Source organism: Fragaria vesca, linkage group LG6 (assembly GCF_000184155.1).
Source record: "Fragaria vesca subsp. vesca linkage group LG6, FraVesHawaii_1.0, whole genome shotgun sequence".
NCBI lineage: Eukaryota > Viridiplantae > Streptophyta > Magnoliopsida > Rosales > Rosaceae > Fragaria > Fragaria vesca.
The window spans coordinates 29,632,784-29,651,821 of NC_020496.1; the positions used below are offsets into that span (position 1 = coordinate 29,632,784).

Here is a 19,038-nt window from a genome sequence, read left to right on the forward strand (position 1 = left end):
CCCAGTTTCGGCGCGAAAGAAGGTACAGTACAACTCTCGTCTATGTCATCGACATTTTCTCGGAAGAAAAACATGCGCAAATTCCGTTCCGTTTAATTTTTGGTGGGAAAACCTCAAACCCCGTGCCCATGACTCACCACTTAAAAAGAAAAATTCCAAAAAAAGGAACCCAAAAAAATCCCAGTCACTGTTTACGTAATTTTCCCGCGCTGTCGGCGAGGGAACAAGCCCAGGTCCACCGCAAGTCCATTCGGTGCTCCCCCTTCCACCGGCTCAGCCGGTCGTCCTCTCCTCCGACCAGTCACCGCAAATAGAGGGTACCCGGTTCTCTTCGCCTCCACGTGGAGGTGTTTTGCCACCGACAACTGAGTCCTCGGGAGTCCAAAGCCTTGGCGTGGCTGATGGATACGTCAACGTGAGTCCACTGCTAGCTGAACCAGGGAGCTTATTTCGCTTTGAGGATTAAGACGTAATTAGGTACTCTTTACGTCGTATCATTAAGGTTTTGTAATCATGATTAGCCTGTGACCCATGATCAGCACTAAACCTCGTTAGATTTTATTTTATTTTTTTTCGTTTTCAAATCTTTGATGTAAACAAGCTCTATGCGACTATGCCCCTGGATCTCACTGGTCAGTTGTCTGGTTGTTTGATACTCGCTGTTTTATTCCTGCATGGTAGCTTCCAGGTAGCTAGCTACTGTGATTATGACATGATGGGAATCAAGAACACTGTAAGAATCATTTTTCGTTGATTGTAATCAAGAAGGTCGCAAAGGTACAGGTGGTCGATCATGCTTCATGAGGCTTTTAACCAAGCTAGCTTTTTACTTGTGGTTGATAATAGAGTCATGGTATGCAACTATGCATCATTCTTTACCGGACTGTAAAATCAAGTCTGATAAATGGTGAAGTACTCTAGATTAACAATCAAATAGCACATAACTCAACTCTTATCAGATAAAAAGAATAAACATTACCTATGAATGAATAGAAATAGTATGACCATGGTAAGATATTTTATGTAATCTATTTGCACTGTGTTAAGAAGAACTCATGAATACTGAGTTTGGACTTTCAAGTTTCAACATACTTTCAGCTATTCTGGAGTAGATGCTGCATGAATGTCTGCAGTAAACTAAAGCTGCTGACTTTGATGATGTTACTCCAAGAGTATGCAATTGTAAACTCCCATGACTCCAATGGACTGAGAGGTAGAATAAAACGCATGCATGCATATGCAGCATAATCTTATAAATTATTGCAAGACAATACCCTAAACCCTGCCCCAAGACCATTTATGATGACAACTCGTTCAGCAGTTCAGCACATCCCCTTCTCCAATACCCATAATTGTATACAATATAGTTTCGCAGAAGAAACTTCTTAGCTATACCCTTTACCCCATGGCCCTCTGCACCACCACATCAAAATATGTACATCAGTACTCTCTTTACATATCTAATCTTTTGATCCAAGCAATCTTAAGAAAATTATAATTCATGGACATCTGAGCCAATCTCCCATACATCAAGCTTTTATTAGCCTTGAATCATGTGTCGGGGTCGATAACCAATTTTGCCAAAGCAATATAACACCACGAAAGCCCTTTGCCCGTTTACCATTAGCTAGCTCTTGCCACACATATATACAAGTGGTTCTCATTTTATTCATTTTGCTTCAATACAAAATATATCAAAGCTAATAGAGATCAAATAATAACATTTAACCCTAGAGATCGACAAATATATCCGAATTAGACTAACAAAAAATCGGTGGTCATATTTGTTTCTCTAAAAACATGAGTGAAGAAATTACTCGTGAATTTAACTAAAGATTTTGAATTTGTTTCTCTTAGAGAGTCGCCTTTCACTAAAAGATGTTGAATTTGAAGATCGAAAAGTGCTTGAAACCGTTGCATATATCACGCTCTGTTAAAAGTCACTCTCCCAGTCTCATGTGAAAGCGTAGTCAATCACATGCATTAGACACCTAGCTCTTTCGATCTAGCTCTCTCTTCTCTCCCACACCTTAAAAACACAATTCACACGACGCAAAAAAGAGAAAGAAATTTCAAAGTGTCAAAGCGAGAAAGAGAGAAAAGAGAGTGAGCTATTCCTCTCTTCCACTTTCCCCCATTTTCCCTTCACTCCTTTAATTTGAAGGGGAGGAGCAACAATGGTGAAGAGCAAGCCACAGCATTTTGCACAATGGTGCTTTCTTTCTCTCATCTTCGCCATTTCCTTCACCGCCAAAGCTTTGAACTACGGCGACGCCCTCGCCAAGAGTCTCCTCTACTTCGAATCCCAACGCTCCGGCAGGCTGCCGTACAACCAGAGAGTCACCTGGCGGGACCATTCCGGCCTCACCGACGGCCTAGAACAAGGGGTAATGTACTAAACTGCTACAATGACGCAATCGTCGAGAAGTGTCGTTTTCTGAGTTTTAATGGTTTGTACTAAATAGTAAGTGTGTTTTATGAATTTGGTTGAATAGGTGGACTTGGTAGGAGGCTATTATGACGCCGGTGATCACGTCAAGTTCGGTCTGCCAATGGCTTTTACGGTGACAATGCTGTCATGGAGTGTCATCGAATACCGGCAGCAGATCGCCGAAGCCGGTGAGCTCGAGCACGCGATGGAGGCCATCAAATGGGGAACTGATTACTTCATCAAAGCTCACACTGGTCCAAATGTGTTATGGGCCGAGGTAAGAAATTTCAAATTTGCTGCATTGCCTAATTAGTTAGTACAATTTAGCAGTGTCTGATGGAGTTGTGATCATATTGTCAAAGGTGGGAGACGGTGACACAGACCATTACTGCTGGCAAAGGCCGGAGGACATGACGACATCCCGGCAGGCGTACAAGATCGACCAGAACAATCCAGGGTCAGATCTTGCCGGAGAGACCGCGGCGGCAATGGCAGCGGCGGCCTTGGTGTTCAAGAAAACAAACCCGCATTATGCCCACCTCCTCCTACACCACGCCCAACAGGTAATACCAACTAAATTAAGGCACTTTATGCATTACTTAATTATAACTAGCATTCCTACACGCACTAAGTACTTGATAGTACTTAATAATCGAGGAGCTAATTGTGGAAATGTACGCAGTTGTTCGAGTTTGGGGACAAGTATAGGGGGAAGTATGACGAGGAGGGGAGGTTGGGAGTGGTGAAGAGCTACTATGCGTCGGTGAGTGGTTTCAAGGATGAGTTGTTGTGGGCAGCTTTGTGGCTATACAAGGCCACCGACAATGAGGAGTATTTGATGTATGTAATTAACGAGGCTGAGAACTTTGGAGGCATTGGTTGGGCAATAACAGAGTTCAGCTGGGACGTTAAGTATGCTGGTATTCAAGTCATGGCTTCAAAGGTAACACTAATTCCTTTTTTAGTTGAGGTGCCTAATTCCAAAACCCTTCATTAACTTTGTCAAATTATTGGGTTTGTAGTTATTACTCTATAATCTATATGCTTGCATAAAACAAACTTTAACTAAACTTACCCAACCTCTAATAAGCCATCATTATAATCGAGTAAAGGCTTGTTTAGATGGGAAAAAAACTTATTCGTGTTTGGGACCACTATTCAAGGTTAATACCATATATTTTTTATGATAACAACGCTTCAAACATATGTGACAAGAATGAATAGACCAACTTAGATATTTCGTCAAACATTTTATTTGTGATTTGCTGAAAAACATTAGAGTTGAACCCTTAAGTTGGTCATTGTGACATGTCATTTTTATTTTTTCTGGTGGCAAATGTGTTTGGTATTGTGATCAGTAAACTTTTGCTTTACCCTGTTTCCTTGGTCGGTATAATGGTTACAAAGCTAGGTCATAGCGCCTCAATCTTGCTATCTAGCTCAAATCCTTTTGGGATTTTGCTTTTCCAAATTTCAAACTAGAAATAATAGAAGCAGAACTTTGAAGAACTCCTTTTCACTTTGTAAAATTAGGCACATTGAGCAACCCCCAATTAAGGCATATAGCCAGGGTTTAACCAGAAAAAATAGAAACAAAGAAACTATCTTCCGGCACAAAACCATGTGCAAAATGATGCTGAGCATGGCAGCACTGCCTTTATGTGATTCTAAGCAAAAGCATGCCACACTTGTCATATGCCGAGTGCTTGTAGAAAGCTCAAAGCTGATATGCCTGGGCAGGGGAATAGGCACTGTGAAAGCGAAGATGGGGGAGATGATATATATGCTGCATTTAGGAACAGTAGATGTCATCATGGAGTGTAGTAAGTAAGGTCGCTGATATAATCAATCTTGTCTTGAAATCTCTAAGTGGGGACTGAGCCTTGGTGTTGCATGTGTGGGTGGCCCTTTTGTGAAACTGAGTGAGTGGATGCAATGGTTTCATTTAAGGCCAAGTGTCTGTTAGATGAGGCACACAACCCTCCAGCTTAGTTCTACACTTCTACCTCTATCAGAATGACCCACACAGCTCTGCATAATCTCACCAAGAAATGATTGATCTGCGATTTCATTACATTCATCGTTTTTGATCTGTCTAAGTCCATTCATGTCTCTAGAATGTCAAAATCGATTATATGTAAGATGTCAAACGGGATGTTATTTCGTTCCATTAGACAATATAGGAAAACGTAACATCTATTTGTATACAAAGAAGTAATGTAGATAAAATATTCGATAAATGTTTCAATTTTATTCTCGTCTGCTACTGCACGTAACTCTCCCAAAAAGAGAGAATAAATAGTTCTGAAACAATCTATGTAAACACGTAACACATGGGTCACATGATGTTGTCTACAAATACAATTCATATCTGTTACATCAGAGATCATCGGTGCATAATGAATCTTTGTAATGATGTATATGGAGCCCATTGCTATCTAATCATGAACTAATCACAACTCATTTTCTCTTCTGCAGTTGCTGAATGAAGAGAAGCACAAGAAGCACAGTGCTATCCTGGAAAAATATAGATCGAAAGCCGAGTACTACATCTGTTCATGCCTGAACAAGAACCTTGACACCACAAATGTGGAAAGAACACCAGCAGGCCTATTGTACATAAGGCAATGGAACAATATGCAGTATGTTTCAACAGCTTCATTCCTTCTAACCATGTATTCAGATTTCCTTAAAAGCTCGAACCAAAAGCTCAGCTGCCATGGAGGGACAGTGGCTCACCAAGAAATCCTCAGCTTTGCAAAATCACAGGTTGATTACATTTTAGGGTCTAACCCATCGAACATGAGCTACTTGGTGGGATATGGTTCAAACTACCCTCAAAGGGTGCACCATAGAGGCGCCTCTGTGGTGTCTTATAGAGAGAACAAAGCCTTCATTGGGTGTACACAAGGGTATGATAACTGGTATGGGAGGCTTGAGCCAAACCCTAATGTTTTGGTAGGGGCTTTAGTTGGAGGGCCTGATTCTCATGACAATTTTTTGGATCAGAGGGACAATTATATGCAGACAGAAGCCTGTACATATAATACAGCACCATTAGTTGGGGTTTTTGCTAAGTTTTCAGAATTAGAGGTCCAAAAGGAGTTGGACCATAGTCAGGATTTGGGTTTAGTTGCTTCTTACTAGGTACAATGTGGAACAGAAAACATAGTGCTTGGGTTTTATGTTAAAGCCCTTTGTTTTGTTTTGTTTTGTTTTGATTTTGTGATGGTGGCTGAACTAATTAAAAGGTGTTCTACCCCATCTTGTAACCTTCACTGTTTTAAGTGTCTATAATACATATGCTCCATATTTTCACTTGAGACACAAGTGCTCTACACTTCTGTATTGTAGCTGAAAGGAAGCCACACTCCACTATGCTCAAATGAGTGCCAGAACAGGTTAAATTTCCAGGATGGTGATCATTGCTCCGATATCTTCCTACAGATAGTTAAAAACTTTTAATTACCCAAATATCTTACACTGATGGACAATGCAGAGCAACTTAAAAAGTAACTTAATCAGTACAGTACTACTTTTCCGAAAACTTATCAAATTGATACACTTGAGTTGATTCGCCTATGGATGACACAAGATTATCTTTGTGAGCAAGAGACGGAACTCATGGAAGACATTTGTATGGTGGGTGAAGCATGTTTTGATCGATGACTTGGTACTTCCAAGATTTTAAGAAAGATAATGAAGAAAATATAAAATGCTGCAAGATGCATGATATTGTTTATGGTCCTGCAGACTATTAATGGATTTTCTTTTGTGGATTTTAGGCTTCTTGATTTGGCAGGAGGTTCATGGTATGTCTCTCTTCCAACAGGAAAATCTTAGGATTAGTAGATTTGAGGGAGTTATTCCAAATGGGATTTGGGGATTGATACATCTGAGATATCTCAAGTTGGCTTAAACTTCAGTCAGATTTATGCAGAGCATATTTTTAAACTTAGCTGCTGAAAATCCAAAAGGAAAGGACAGATGGGGTTATTAAATAAAATTGGCATGAACGTTAGCATTTTGATATGTATTTATATAGTTGATATGAACGTTAGCATTTTGTGGAGGATTCCTTTCAAGTAATGTCATTTTTGGATTGAGTAGATGATAGAGATAACACATGAGGAATTCGTTTTCCATTTTCTCTCTAACTTTTCATGTTGATTATGAAAATGAAAGCCGGGACCAAAACTTCTGTTGGGACAATTCAAGATTACAAGGAACAGCTCTCATTCCACTTGAATGGATTAGAGAAGAGCAAATCTTTTACATGAATTTCATGCTTATCAGCAATCATAGAGCTATCAGCTATCCACAGACACCACAGGTTCTTCCTTTCCCTATTCCTATGTAAAACCCAAAAGTCCGAATTATAATTGGCTGCCATATTCAACCAAACCAAACTCGACCTAGCTGATAATATATATCTATAGGAGAGCTTCTGCAGTGAAACTATGTGTTACTGACACTACTAAAAGGCTACCATGTACTCTAGCTTCATTGTTCCGTGAAGCTTATGCTTTTTTACGGCCTCGGTTGGAGAGGTTCCATTGGGGCTTGGGAAGAAGTCGTAGTCCTCAGTTACGTGAGCTGTGGGTTACTGCATTTGTGGCTTTATTATGGGGCATTTGGCATTTCCGGAACCGGGATAAGTTTGATGGTATGCAAGTTAGCACCAGTGTTGCTTGTAGATTAATTATTGGCCAAGTTGCTTCCTCTAATAGAATTGTTTCTGGTTGCATGTTCAATACTGTGTTGGACCTCACTATTTTGAAAAAGTTTCGTGTCCTCTGCAAGCCTCGACGAGCTCAACGTATTGTTGAAGTTAATTGGCACCCTCCACTTATTGGTTGGGTAAAGATTAATACAGATGGTGATTGGTGTAGCTCTTCTGATCATGCGTGCTATGGAGAAATCTTTAGAGATTACAGAGGTACTATTATGGGTGTTTTTTGCTCTAATCTTAATATTCCAAGCTATGTGGCAACGAAAGTTATAGCAGTTATTAAGGATATTGAGTTGGTCAGGGTGCGGGATTGGAAACATATATGGTTAGAAGTTGACTCAGCTCTTGTCCTTTCATTTATTCATTCTCCTCACTTAGTACCCTGACAACTTCGAATTAAGTGGCACAATTGTTAATTTGTACCGTATATCTTAGATGCAATTTCGTTCTTCACACATTTATCGAGAAGGAAACCAATCTGTTGATGTGCTAGCTAACTTAGGTATCAATTCAGACGGTTTGACATGGTGGGACATGTCCCCGGATCTTATTCGTTTTCATTGTTGAAGGGATTATTTGAGCCTTCATAATTTTCGTTTTCGCTAAGGTTCAATTTCTTATTGTTTTCATTGTTGTTCTTTCATATGGTTATTTTGAGAAGTTTAGTTTTATGTCTTATCATTTCTTTTGTGTCTTTTTTTTTTTTTTTGTAAATAAAATTCATTAGAGAATGAGCCGTTTTGGCTGATCCTATGTCCATATAAAAAAAAAACGAAAAGAAAAGTTCTAGTATAGTTTAAACATATACACACCCAGAAGAGTTCACAGTAACATTTGCGATCGACTGATCGACATGCATTAATAATATATATGGGTGCTTAGTTGGTGATAATAATTAGCTAAATGGCCCCCATAAATCAATAATTCAGTGAATGATATCATCCAGAGAATAGAAGAGTGGCTAGCTAGTGATCAACATTGATCCCACCATAGAGTTCCACCTGGGCAAAACAAGATATTCCATCTCCCCTACACGATTCTGGTCGGTAGCTGCAAGGCTGAGCTTGTTATTGCTAAAGTAAAAAGTTTGATCCTATTATTGCAGTGCTTTTTTTGTTTTGTTTTATATAACCTAACGATATAGACGGATCAAATCTCACGAAAAAGATTCAAACATTTCCAGACGTTTCTAATCAACACCACGCAATGCTATAGTTTGGTGAAAAGTGGGAAGATATATTCGTTAAAAAGTTGCATGCGATTTGAATCCCAATACAAGCTGTGTGCCGGGTAGGGCAAACTGCAAACTTGTGATCCAAGTTAATTTGATGATATTGGTGTCTTCTATTTATTTATGGGAGAGCTCTTAACGAGGAACTTATAATGAGGACCAAGTGAGGACTTTCAAATAAACGGTTGGATCAAGGTTTTGACTTTTAATTGATATTTTCTAATTCTCATGTGCATATCATCCAACCGTTCATTCGAAAGTTCTCACTTGATCCTTATTATAAGGTCCTTATTGGAAGCTCTCCCATTTATTTATAACCAACAACGAACCTCTTTCAGGAAAAAAAAACAAAACGGGATTAGAAAGAGATAGGGGAGTGCACACTACTTAAGATCTTACACTTGGGAATGACTACATTCACCTAAACATCTATTGAACAAATAAATGCCGTTTGAGTTGTGATAAATTTCCTTATCACTTTGAAAGTTAGAAAAACTTAATCATTAAATAGGAAATTTCGAGTTAATAGTCAAAAATACAATACGTTTATTAGCAAGTTCCACTAAAATGATATATGACAAAGTGGAGTTGATGAGTCCGTGACGAATTGTCTTAGAAACCCAAAGGTTGAACGAGGGACATCATTGATGAACCTGTTCACTGAGAATTGCAAGCAACAAAATTTGGAAAGATTCTGAGATGAAAGGCCATAAAAAGCCAACTGTGGCAATAGTATGGCAAATGTTCACTCATAGCAGTCCCACATCTGCCGTCCCTAAATGTTATACAGCTTAGGTGTTGTTCTTTTTCACTCCAGTCTTCAGAAAATGATCAATGGGATACCTCCAAAACTGAGAATGAAGAGTGTCACTTTCCATTTTTTGATTGCAAGCACCAAAACCACAAAACACACACTTTGATTTCAGAAAGTGTTCACATGCCACATGGTCTAAATATACAGTAGTAGCTAGCACCACAGCTACTCTTGACCACTAGAAATTGTGGAGACCATCACAACCTAGCAGCAATTCAGTACTGTATAAATCTATCCAACCCCCCCCCAATCATTTATACATTGTCATTCTAGTGCTGCTCTCTGAAGTCCTAACCGAGGAGAAGAAGAACGGAGCACATATCGGTCTCTCTCCGGTGAAAAATGGTAGATAGTCACTACTGAAACTCGAGATTTCAATAAGTCCGGTTTGGTTTCTTACAAATTGTTTCCTGAACTTTAACAGGTTCTGGTGTCGAGCAACAGTGAGAAAGATGGTGCAGCAAATGATGGGAGTATGGTGGATTTTCGAGGAAACCCTATCGACAAGTCCAGAACTGGTGGATGGCTTGCTGCAGGGCTTATCTTAGGTGATTTAATAATGCTGAACATGAGTACTCTCTTTCCCTAATACCATGTATGTCTACTAACCGGTTTCAAATTCTTGAACTAATATGCTGCAGTAACTGAGCTCTCTGAGAGGATCTGTGTGATGGGCATATCTATGAATTTAGTGACTTACTTGGTTGGCAATTTGCATTTAACTTCAGCAAAGTCTGCAACCGTAGTCACCAATTTCATGGGCACTTTGAATCTCCTTGGCCTTCTTGGTGGTTTCGTTGCAGATGCTAAACTCGGACGCTACCTGACTGTACTACTCTCTGCAGCCATAACTGCTCTGGTAAGTCTTTCCTATTACAAAGTTCAAAGTAATGATCTGGTCTGGCATCTTACATCTTGCTAAGCTGTGTTTACTTTCTAACACGATTTCACACAATCAACGGTTTTGATTCACAATCCAGCAAGATAAATTTTCATGCCAAGTCCATTTATACTGAGTTTTCTTCCTTCAGGGGATAACTTTGTTAACAATCGCCACATCCATTCCGAGTATGAGACCCCCTGCGTGCAAAGGCAACCAAGAATGCGTCGAGGCCACAGGCAGCCAATTAGCCCTGCTCTATGCGGCTTTATACATGACAGCACTAGGTGGTGGTGGAATAAAATCCAACGTCTCAGGTTTTGGCTCTGACCAATTTGATTCCTCAGACCCAAAGGAAGAGAAGTCCATGATCTTTTTCTTCAACAGGTTCTACTTTGGCATCAGCGTCGGTTCTCTATTTGCTGTGATTGTGCTGGTGTATATACAAGACAATATTGGCCGAGGATTGGGTTATGGAATATCAGCAGGGACAGTGGTGATCGCACTCATTGTGTTACTCTTGGGAACGCCATTCTATCGATACAAGAAGCCTCGAGGCAGCCCTTTAACAATGATCTGGAGGGTGATATTTTTAGCATGGAAGAAGAGGACTCATCCTTATCCTTCTCATCCAAGCCTTCTGAATCAATACGAAGAAGCCAAGATTCCACACACACAGAGATTCAAGTAAGTTCACATATAAAGCGATTGCGTTCATGAGGGTATCTCCTTTATCCTTTCACTAATCTTTATTCTTCCTACGATAGGTGCCTCGACAAAGCTGCAATACTAGATGAATTAGCTGCTAGTGGTGAAAATAGAAGCAACCCTTGGGTAGTATCCACAGTGACTCAAGTTGAAGAGGTGAAACTGGTTTTCAAGCTCTTGCCAATCTGGTCAACATGTATTCTCTTTTGGACGGTCTATTCTCAAATGACTACCTTCACCATTGAAGAAGCCACCTTCATGAACCGGAAAGTAGGTTCCTTTGAAATCCCTGCTGGTTCCTTCTCAGCCTTTCTGTTCATCACCATTCTCCTCTTCACCTCCCTAAATGAGAAACTTTTCGTCCCCCTTGCTCGAAAACTCACAAAGAGTCCCCAAGGTCTCACAAGCCTTCAGAGAGTTGGAATTGGACTCGTCTTTTCAACGGTTGCTATGATCGCTGCCGCAATAGTAGAGAAACAGAGAAGGGAAATGGCTGTTGACCACAACACAAAAATACGTGCCTTTTGGCTTGTTCCACAATACTTCCTAGTGGGTGCTGGGGAAGCTTTTGTATATGTAGGACAACTAGAATTTTTCATCAGAGAGGCACCGGACAGGATGAAGTCTATGAGCACAGGGCTCTTCTTAAGCACCATCTCAATGGGGTTCTACGTAAGCAGTCTGTTGGTGACCGTGGTGGATAAACTGACTCATAAGAGCTGGCTACGAAGCGATTTGAACAATGGAAGGCTAGAGAACTTCTATTTGCTGCTTGCAGCTCTAGGAACAATAAATTTCTTAGTTTTCCTTGCCTTTGCTACTAGACACCAATACAAAGGCCAGCAGTACAATGATCCTGATGACAGTGGCAAAGAGATGAAGAACTCTAATGACATGATACTAGAGGATATTGAGAAGATCAGAATTGAAGCAAAAGAGGGACCCTAGTAGGTGTAAGGAGTTAAAGACTACTACGTGATATTGGTCCTAAAAAAACTATCGAAAGCAGTGTGTGTACCATGCTTGTCAATCATAGTTAGACAGTTCATTATTTAGTTTTACTGTACTCTATATTACAAGAAATTAAATTCTGTTTGTAATTAGAATGCAATGGAATAATACATTTTTATTCAACCAAACAGAAATTTACAACACAACAGATGCATGAATTGCTAGTTTGCTTGTTTGAAAATCAGGCATTCACCATATCAAACCTTCAAATATATTGCATATGCAAATAGAAGGCCTATTTAATTGCAAGATTACTTGTTTTAATGTTTTCGACCTAGTTCAGAACCAGTGCAAAATTTCAGAAAGAAGACCAAAGATAAAAGTTGATAAACAACTGGATCCAGCTGTAGCAGCTTATAACAAAATACACTACAGGAGAGTTTGTCTCCTCACCCAAGAGTCCCACATCTAAGAAACCGAGAGCTGACCTCTAATCAATTACATAGGCTATGAAGAAGAACCATTTGCAGAAGCAGGGAGGTGATTTATAATCAACGGGGGACGAGGAGCTCGGTGGTCTGCATCCTTTTGTTTTCGGGCTTTATACATCTCTTCTGTCTCAACCACAACCAATCTCTTGACCTGTATAGAAAAATTGCATACTCAAATCATCAACTATATAGACCAGATGACCTAATCTAGAAATGCCTGCACGATAAGCTTATATCAAACCTGTTGGATCATTCCCCTAACAGTAGGAGTGTTCCATCGCATGACAGTTCGGTTGCATTTGCGAAGACGTAGTGCCTCTAAAGTGCGCCTGTGAAGCCTCCTGGTTCCTGGGATTCCCCTCACCAAAGTTATATACAGATTAGGGCTCCATGCAATTGGAACATTGGTTTTAAAAGCCTTGAACGCATTCATTTCTTCTCCTTCAAACCTACACATCCACAAATGATATAACTGCATTAGACATACGACACCCACAGAAGGAGAATAATCAAAAGAATTTGGGATCACGCAAAGTATATGTAAAATGCAGTGGAAGCTCTCAAGTCAATGCATCGAATATCTTTTCTATTCCATACAATACGAATGTCAAACATTAGTAAAACAGAAGGCAAACATCAACATTGGGAAGAGGTAATGTATGCCTTGGTTCCATTTCCAAACAACTGCTAACCAATAAATCATCGCAAACAGCGCCGAACAAGATATTCTTCTCTGTAAAGCAAATAACTATCGAAAACCCTCAGCCTAAGGGTTTTGGTAGAACCCATGGAGAGAAATAATAGGCAAACCAACAAGAGGCCATAACTCAATGGCATCCAAGTTCACTAAAATCTCTTCATTTTCACCATAGTAACAAAACCAGGAATCGAAAACATGAGTGAGCTGAATTCCCTACAAATTGATTAATCCAAAAAAAACACAAACACGAAGCCTGAGCTGAATCATATCAAGATCAATTCTTTTACCTAAATAAGTAATCTTTCTAAGTTCATCAACACGAAAAATCGTTACTTTGAAACTGATAAGATGGAGGAGAACTAAACGCAGTGAAGAATTAGTTACGTTGATTGAATAACTAAGACGATGAGAGATTAGCGGCGGAGGGAGGTGTGTACCTGTGATAACGGCGGCGAGGGCTCGAGGCTTGTTTGAGTGAAGAAACTAGAGAATGAGGGGTGAAGGATGTCGCAGTGTTTCTGAGCCTCGCCTTTGGGCTCATACGGACCAAGCCCAACCTCTACTCTCTTTGTTTTTATTATTATTAAACTTGTACGTAACATCAACTAGTGGCTGTAGTTTAGTGGTGAGAATTCCACGTTGTGGCCGTGGAGACCTGGGCTCGAATCCCAGCAGCCACACCAATGTTTTTTGCTTTTATTTTTTTTTTATTTATTATTTTTTTTTTTTTTGTTGCAATCAGTAAACTATTAGAAAGATAGTGACCAATCGCCGAAGGCAAAAATAAGGCCTTGACTATACTAAAATGTGAAAACTCTTCAAAACACGGTAACACGGTGTGAAAGTACACGATATAATCTTAGCCTTTTATATTGTCATTGTTTTTCTTCATCTTGATTAATACTTAAGATGTAAGTTTCATTTCTACAACAACAGAGTTTTCAGTGTACGAAATGTAATAGGATAGGAATGTATAACAAAAGGAAAGAACTTTTTTGATAAAAAAACAATTGTAGGTTTCTTGTTTTGTTTTGAACAAACAATATCATATACATAGTGGTCTATATATTTATTTGACTAAGATTGCACTATATACTTATACTTACAATTACACTTGTGTATGCAAGAATTTCAAACTACCTAACAACTCGATGAATTTGAAAGTTAAGACTCCGAGCGCTAGACATAAGAGTTTCATGTCGTGACACTACACCATCTCAGAAACTCCACACACACATTCTTCCCCCCCACTCCATATATAAACTAGGTATCAAGTTTTGAACCGAAAGAGGTAACTAATAAAGGACCAGACCCTGACTTGCCGGATCCCGCAACGAACTCTCCGCTTCAAAAAGCCAAAACCGCCACTCCACACACACATTCTGCCTCTTTTGTCTACCCCTCCACTCTTCTTCTCTCTCACACAAAACCACTCCCTCAAAGGTGACCATGTCCTCCTCCACCGCCACTGCCAAGGCCGTCCCCGGCCGCTGCGCCTCCGTCTACAGCGAGGTCCAGACCAGCCGTCTCGACGTTCTGCTTCCCCTCCCCTCCGTCCTCAAAGGCCCCTTCTCCGTCGTCGACGGCCCTAAAAGCTCCGCTACCGGAAATCCAGGTCACAAAACTGTTCATCAATAACGTCACATATTCTCATGATTGTTTCATATATTACTACTGTTATTCAACTGATCAATTATTGCAGATGAGATTGCCAAGTTGTTCCCTAACCTATTCGGGCAGCCCTCGGCGTCGCTAAAGGCCGGTGACGCCTCGTCGGCTCTATCAAAGGATAAGAGTCTGAAGATCGGAGTTGTTCTCTCCGGTGGACAAGCACCCGGTGGACACAATGTGATTTCTGGCATTTTCGGTGAGGCCTCATCTTCTGCTTCTTATTTCACTTTATAATTCTGGCGTTTTTCTTTTAAGATTTGTATATATATTTTTTTTCCAACTATGTTTGTGTTAGATTATTTGCAGCAGCGTACTACTGGAAGCATAATGTATGGATTTAGGGGTGGTCCGGCTGGAGTGATGAAGGGAAAGTATGTCGAATTGTCGACAGAATATGTCTATCCATATAGAAATCAGGTATCTTTGTTTGGATTTCTCCATCAATTTTGTGTTTAGTTTGTTTCTTGTGTTGCAAGAAATGTTTGCCAAGTAGATTGTTCTTTCTGTACTCTGTTAATTTGTTGGACTATTTTGACAGGGTGGCTTTGACATGATTGCTAGTGGCAGAGACAAGATTGAAACTCCTGAACAGGTTACTTGATTTCACCAGCATATCTTTCACATGTTTAGCAAATTCATGACATTTTTATTTTTATTTTTATTTTTATTTTTATTTTTTATAATTTGCCCGTTATACTGTAGTTATATGGTAACTGAATTTTGAGTATGTGCATTCCAGTTTCAGCAAGCTGCAGATACGGCGAGTAAGCTTGATTTAGATGGGCTTGTGGTCATTGGCGGGGATGACTCAAATACTAATGCTTGTCTTCTTGCTGAGAACTTCAGGTATATATGAATTATGTTTCTGTGACTTGTCTGTGTGCAATGCCCTAGGTTTCAAGAGATTATGCAGCTATGCTTAAGCTTACGCAGTCGTGTAGAATCATCTTTATCTTTTTAATATGATAGGGGTAGAAATTTGAAGACACGGGTTATTGGATGTCCAAAAACCATTGATGGTGATCTGAAATGCAAAGAGGTGCCTACAAGTTTTGGATTCGACACAGCATGCAGGGTAATTCGTATGATCTCTGTTGTCATGTTTCACTATTTGTAACGGAGTTCTGACATTGGGAATGTAATACAAATCCAAATTTATTCCCTGTTTTGCATTATTAGTTATCTCAATTCATGCCATGCATGTCTTCCACGCTTATCCTTTTGGAATGTGTTTTAGCATTGTGTGATTGCACTCATGGGCTCATGGCAGTTGTGTGCAGAACATTGGCATTGCATTTGGCGAGCAATACAGGATAACAGCTAACAGAAACTAACTCCATCCCATTAGTCCTTCCTCAAATAATTGTGGGAGTCACATTAGTCTTTTTGTTTTGTTTCTTTCATCTCTCGGAATTCTTGTACTTTGAGCGCATGTTATCTATGTTTTAAGAGTCTTCAAATATGGATAATAGTGTAGAATGATTTACATTCCTAAATAATCTAGCATCCGTGAATATCTGTTTGACATTATGTGAAGAACTGATCTTTACTTTTGAATTTGGATTACTCAGTGATGATCTTCCCTTTCTCTAAACATGCAGATATATTCGGAAATGATCGGTAACCTGATGACAGATGCTCGTTCAACTGGGAAGTACTATCATTGTAAGTACTCTAGTTGTAAAACCTTATTTTAGGGTTTTCAATCTACATGTATGTTCTGATAGATTAAGGGTATCAGGAAAGGTACTTGATACTTGATACTTGATAGTCAACATTTAAGTAACCCAGTTGTAAGTTCATTGCATCAAAATTGCAAGAAGGCTTCCCTATCTCCCGGCCTATTTTGAAAGTTTTGACGTTTTCTAGTTCTACTTTCATTAGTAAGCCATTGCTAATAATTGAGGAAAATTATCACAAAAAGTACCGTTCTTTAGTTAAATACTTAAACCATCTATCTGGATTACTTAACAGAATATTGGTTTTATTTGGAAGCATGGACTCTATTGCACTTGCACTACCTGATCTCTTTAACTTAAAGAGCCCCCTGATATGAAGTTTGAGTCTTTCACCATTAGCGTCTATTCTTGATCTTCCTCTTGTCTATCAACACATGCAGTTGTAAGGCTTATGGGGCGTGCAGCTTCTCATATAACATTGGAGTGTGCTCTGGAGACTCACCCAAACATTACGATTATTGGGGAGGAGGTATCTTATCTTATCCTTTTTCTTCCACTAAGGGGACTGGTGGAAGAGCCCTCTACACACAAGTATGTATATTGCATATATTAACTTCTGTGACATGACCTCTTGTTTTGGCTGCAGGTTGCTGCCAAGAAGCAGACTCTTAAGAATGTCACAGACTATATAACAGATATAGTCTGCAAACGTGCAGAACAGGGTTATAACTATGGTCTTGTACTTATACCAGAAGGCCTGATTGATTTCATTCCCGAGGTATGATGTTGTAGCACCGCTAACCAACTTCATCCATTTTAATTATTTTTGGGTGTTCTGCATTTCTTAAAGTTCCCTCTTTTTTTCTTTTTCACTTGCAGGTACAGCAACTAATTGCAGAGCTTAATGAAATCTTAGCTCATGGTGCTGTTGATGAAGCAGGGGAGTGGAAAAAGAAACTTCAGCCTCAATCTCATAAACTTTTTGAGTTTCTACCTCAAGCAATTCAAGAGCAACTATTGCTTGAAAGAGATCCACATGGAAATGTGCAGGTACATATATTTTAGTTGTCATGTGACTTTTTGACTTTTTGGATCGTATTTGTTAATTCTTACACTATGTTAAACATTCAGGTTGCCAAAATAGAGACAGAAAAAATGCTCGTTCAAATGGTAGACACTGAATTGGCCAAACGGAAGGAGGAGGGTAAATATAAGCGGAACTTCTCAGGACAGTGCCATTTCTTTGGGTACCAACATCTTTGTTCATCTGTTCATTATGGCTATGATCATTTTTAGTAAAGGAGACAATTGGCCTATCGATGCATTTTTAGGTCCTGGTATTAGACATTATATGGTACTTTATTTTCACTTTGCAGTTATGAAGGTAGATGCGGTTTGCCTACAAACTTTGATGCAAACTACTGCTATGCATTGGGTTATGGTGCTGGAGCTCTCCTTCATTCTGGAAAGACCGGGTTGATTTCCTCTGTAAGATGTTATTTTCATGCAACTTTTGTGCTAAATCCTCATTCACTATTCAATATTTCTCTCGGTTCATCAAATCTGATTCTTTGAGCTTGCAAGTGTTTTACTAAAGTGAGTTTTATATCCAGGTGGGAAATTTGGGCGCTCCAGTTGAACAATGGACAGTTGGTGGAACTGCATTGACTTCTTTAATGGATGTGGAGCGCAGACATGGTAACGTCACCCTTTGCATCTACACCATGTCACTTAGGCCAGCTACTCTTCCTTGCTATTCTTACTTGACCTAGCTTGCACTTTCTAAGTTATGAATGTTTGAACTTTGCAGGGAAGTTCAAGCCTGTGATTAAGAAGGCAATGGTAGAACTTGAAGGTAATATCTGTCCTAGCATTTAGTGTCTTATTGCCTCTACAATAAAATGATATATCGTAGAGGTGTCCTGCTAGAATTGTCTGCAGTAGCCACTATACGTGCTGCAATAGTAAAACAGTGCTGTGCTTGAACCTCTTTCTTTCTTTCATGGTGAAATATCAGGTGCACCATTCAAAAAGTTTGCATCTTTGCGGGATGAGTGGGCTCTTAAGAATCACTATGTTAACCCAGGTGTGTTATAAGCTTTATTCCTTGCCTTGGCTATGGTGGTCTATTTTGTGATGGAGGTTGATGCACTTGCTTGTTGATGTTGTTATAAATGGCCATTTTCACTTTTGATCAGGTCCCATTCAATTCCTTGGACCAAGATCAACCGCTATCAACAACACTCTGCTGTTGGAACTTGGAGCATAAGCGCAGGAAGTATACGCATCGACGAGCATGATCAAGATTCAGTTTTGTTCTGTCCAATAAAAATTAAAGTCAAGGTTTACAATTGATAGTGCTCATCCGGCTGATTTGGAATACCCTCCATTGATATGAATATGCAAATTTTCTTTGGTCAGCAATGGAATAAGAAGGATCTATATGACTTATAGTTATTGAGTAGATTAGTCACCTGCAAATGTAGTTTTAGGCTTTTTAGCTGTTTCGGTTGGCTTCATATCGATGATGTTTTCGAGCCCTCATTAGTAGGAAGAGCAATAAATTTCTGTTCAAGCTGTTCTATGATTTGCAAAGTTTTGATCTTTGCATAAATTGTGACCATATCAGCAACATAAACCAAGAAAAAGTATAACACACTGAAAATTTCAAAATGTTTAAGCTTTGCTACAAAAATATTTGCCAGCCAACTGTGGGTTTAAGACTCTACGACATACTAAATACTTAAATA

General features: G+C 39.5%; 4 protein-coding genes and 1 non-coding gene across 5 annotated transcripts; 4 read left to right on the forward strand and 1 right to left on the reverse strand.

Annotated features, from left to right (window-relative positions):
- The first annotated feature begins 2,074 nt into the window (after positions 1-2,074).
- Positions 2,075-5,605, forward strand: LOC101303725 (endoglucanase 11-like). Its single transcript, XM_004304045.1, has 5 exons — positions 2,075-2,387; positions 2,496-2,708; positions 2,794-2,994; positions 3,114-3,374; positions 4,910-5,605. Exons 1-5 carry the CDS (start codon positions 2,178-2,180, stop codon positions 5,576-5,578), a joined length of 1,554 nt encoding a protein of 517 aa, XP_004304093.1. The 5' UTR covers positions 2,075-2,177; the 3' UTR covers positions 5,579-5,605.
- A 3,773-nt stretch (positions 5,606-9,378) lies between these two features.
- Positions 9,379-11,951, forward strand: LOC101304020 (nitrate transporter 1.3-like). Its single transcript, XM_004304046.1, has 5 exons — positions 9,379-9,553; positions 9,633-9,756; positions 9,850-10,067; positions 10,240-10,775; positions 10,856-11,951. The coding sequence occupies exons 1-5, from the start codon at positions 9,551-9,553 to the stop codon at positions 11,742-11,744; spliced, it is 1,770 nt and encodes a 589-aa protein (XP_004304094.1). The 5' UTR covers positions 9,379-9,550; the 3' UTR covers positions 11,745-11,951.
- LOC101304309 (50S ribosomal protein L30-like) lies at positions 11,899-13,443 on the reverse strand. Its single transcript, XM_004304047.1, has 3 exons — positions 13,376-13,443; positions 12,480-12,687; positions 11,899-12,389 (listed from the first exon to the last, which is right to left on the reverse strand). The coding sequence occupies exons 2-3, from the start codon at positions 12,669-12,671 to the stop codon at positions 12,255-12,257; spliced, it is 327 nt and encodes a 108-aa protein (XP_004304095.1). The 5' UTR covers positions 12,672-12,687; positions 13,376-13,443; the 3' UTR covers positions 11,899-12,254.
- Positions 13,444-13,546: 103 nt separating this feature from the next.
- Positions 13,547-13,618, forward strand: TRNAH-GUG. The gene has a single exon. It is a non-coding gene; the product is annotated as a tRNA-His (tRNA).
- Positions 13,619-14,387: 769 nt separating this feature from the next.
- On the forward strand, positions 14,388-18,557 carry LOC101294972 (pyrophosphate--fructose 6-phosphate 1-phosphotransferase subunit beta-like). Its single transcript, XM_004305938.1, has 16 exons — positions 14,388-14,553; positions 14,641-14,805; positions 14,905-15,026; positions 15,148-15,201; positions 15,349-15,455; positions 15,579-15,684; positions 16,211-16,274; positions 16,729-16,817; positions 16,935-17,066; positions 17,168-17,338; positions 17,420-17,535; positions 17,665-17,776; positions 17,902-17,986; positions 18,099-18,143; positions 18,306-18,374; positions 18,487-18,557. The coding sequence occupies exons 1-16, from the start codon at positions 14,388-14,390 to the stop codon at positions 18,555-18,557; spliced, it is 1,674 nt and encodes a 557-aa protein (XP_004305986.1).
- The last annotated feature ends 481 nt before the right edge of the window (positions 18,558-19,038 follow it).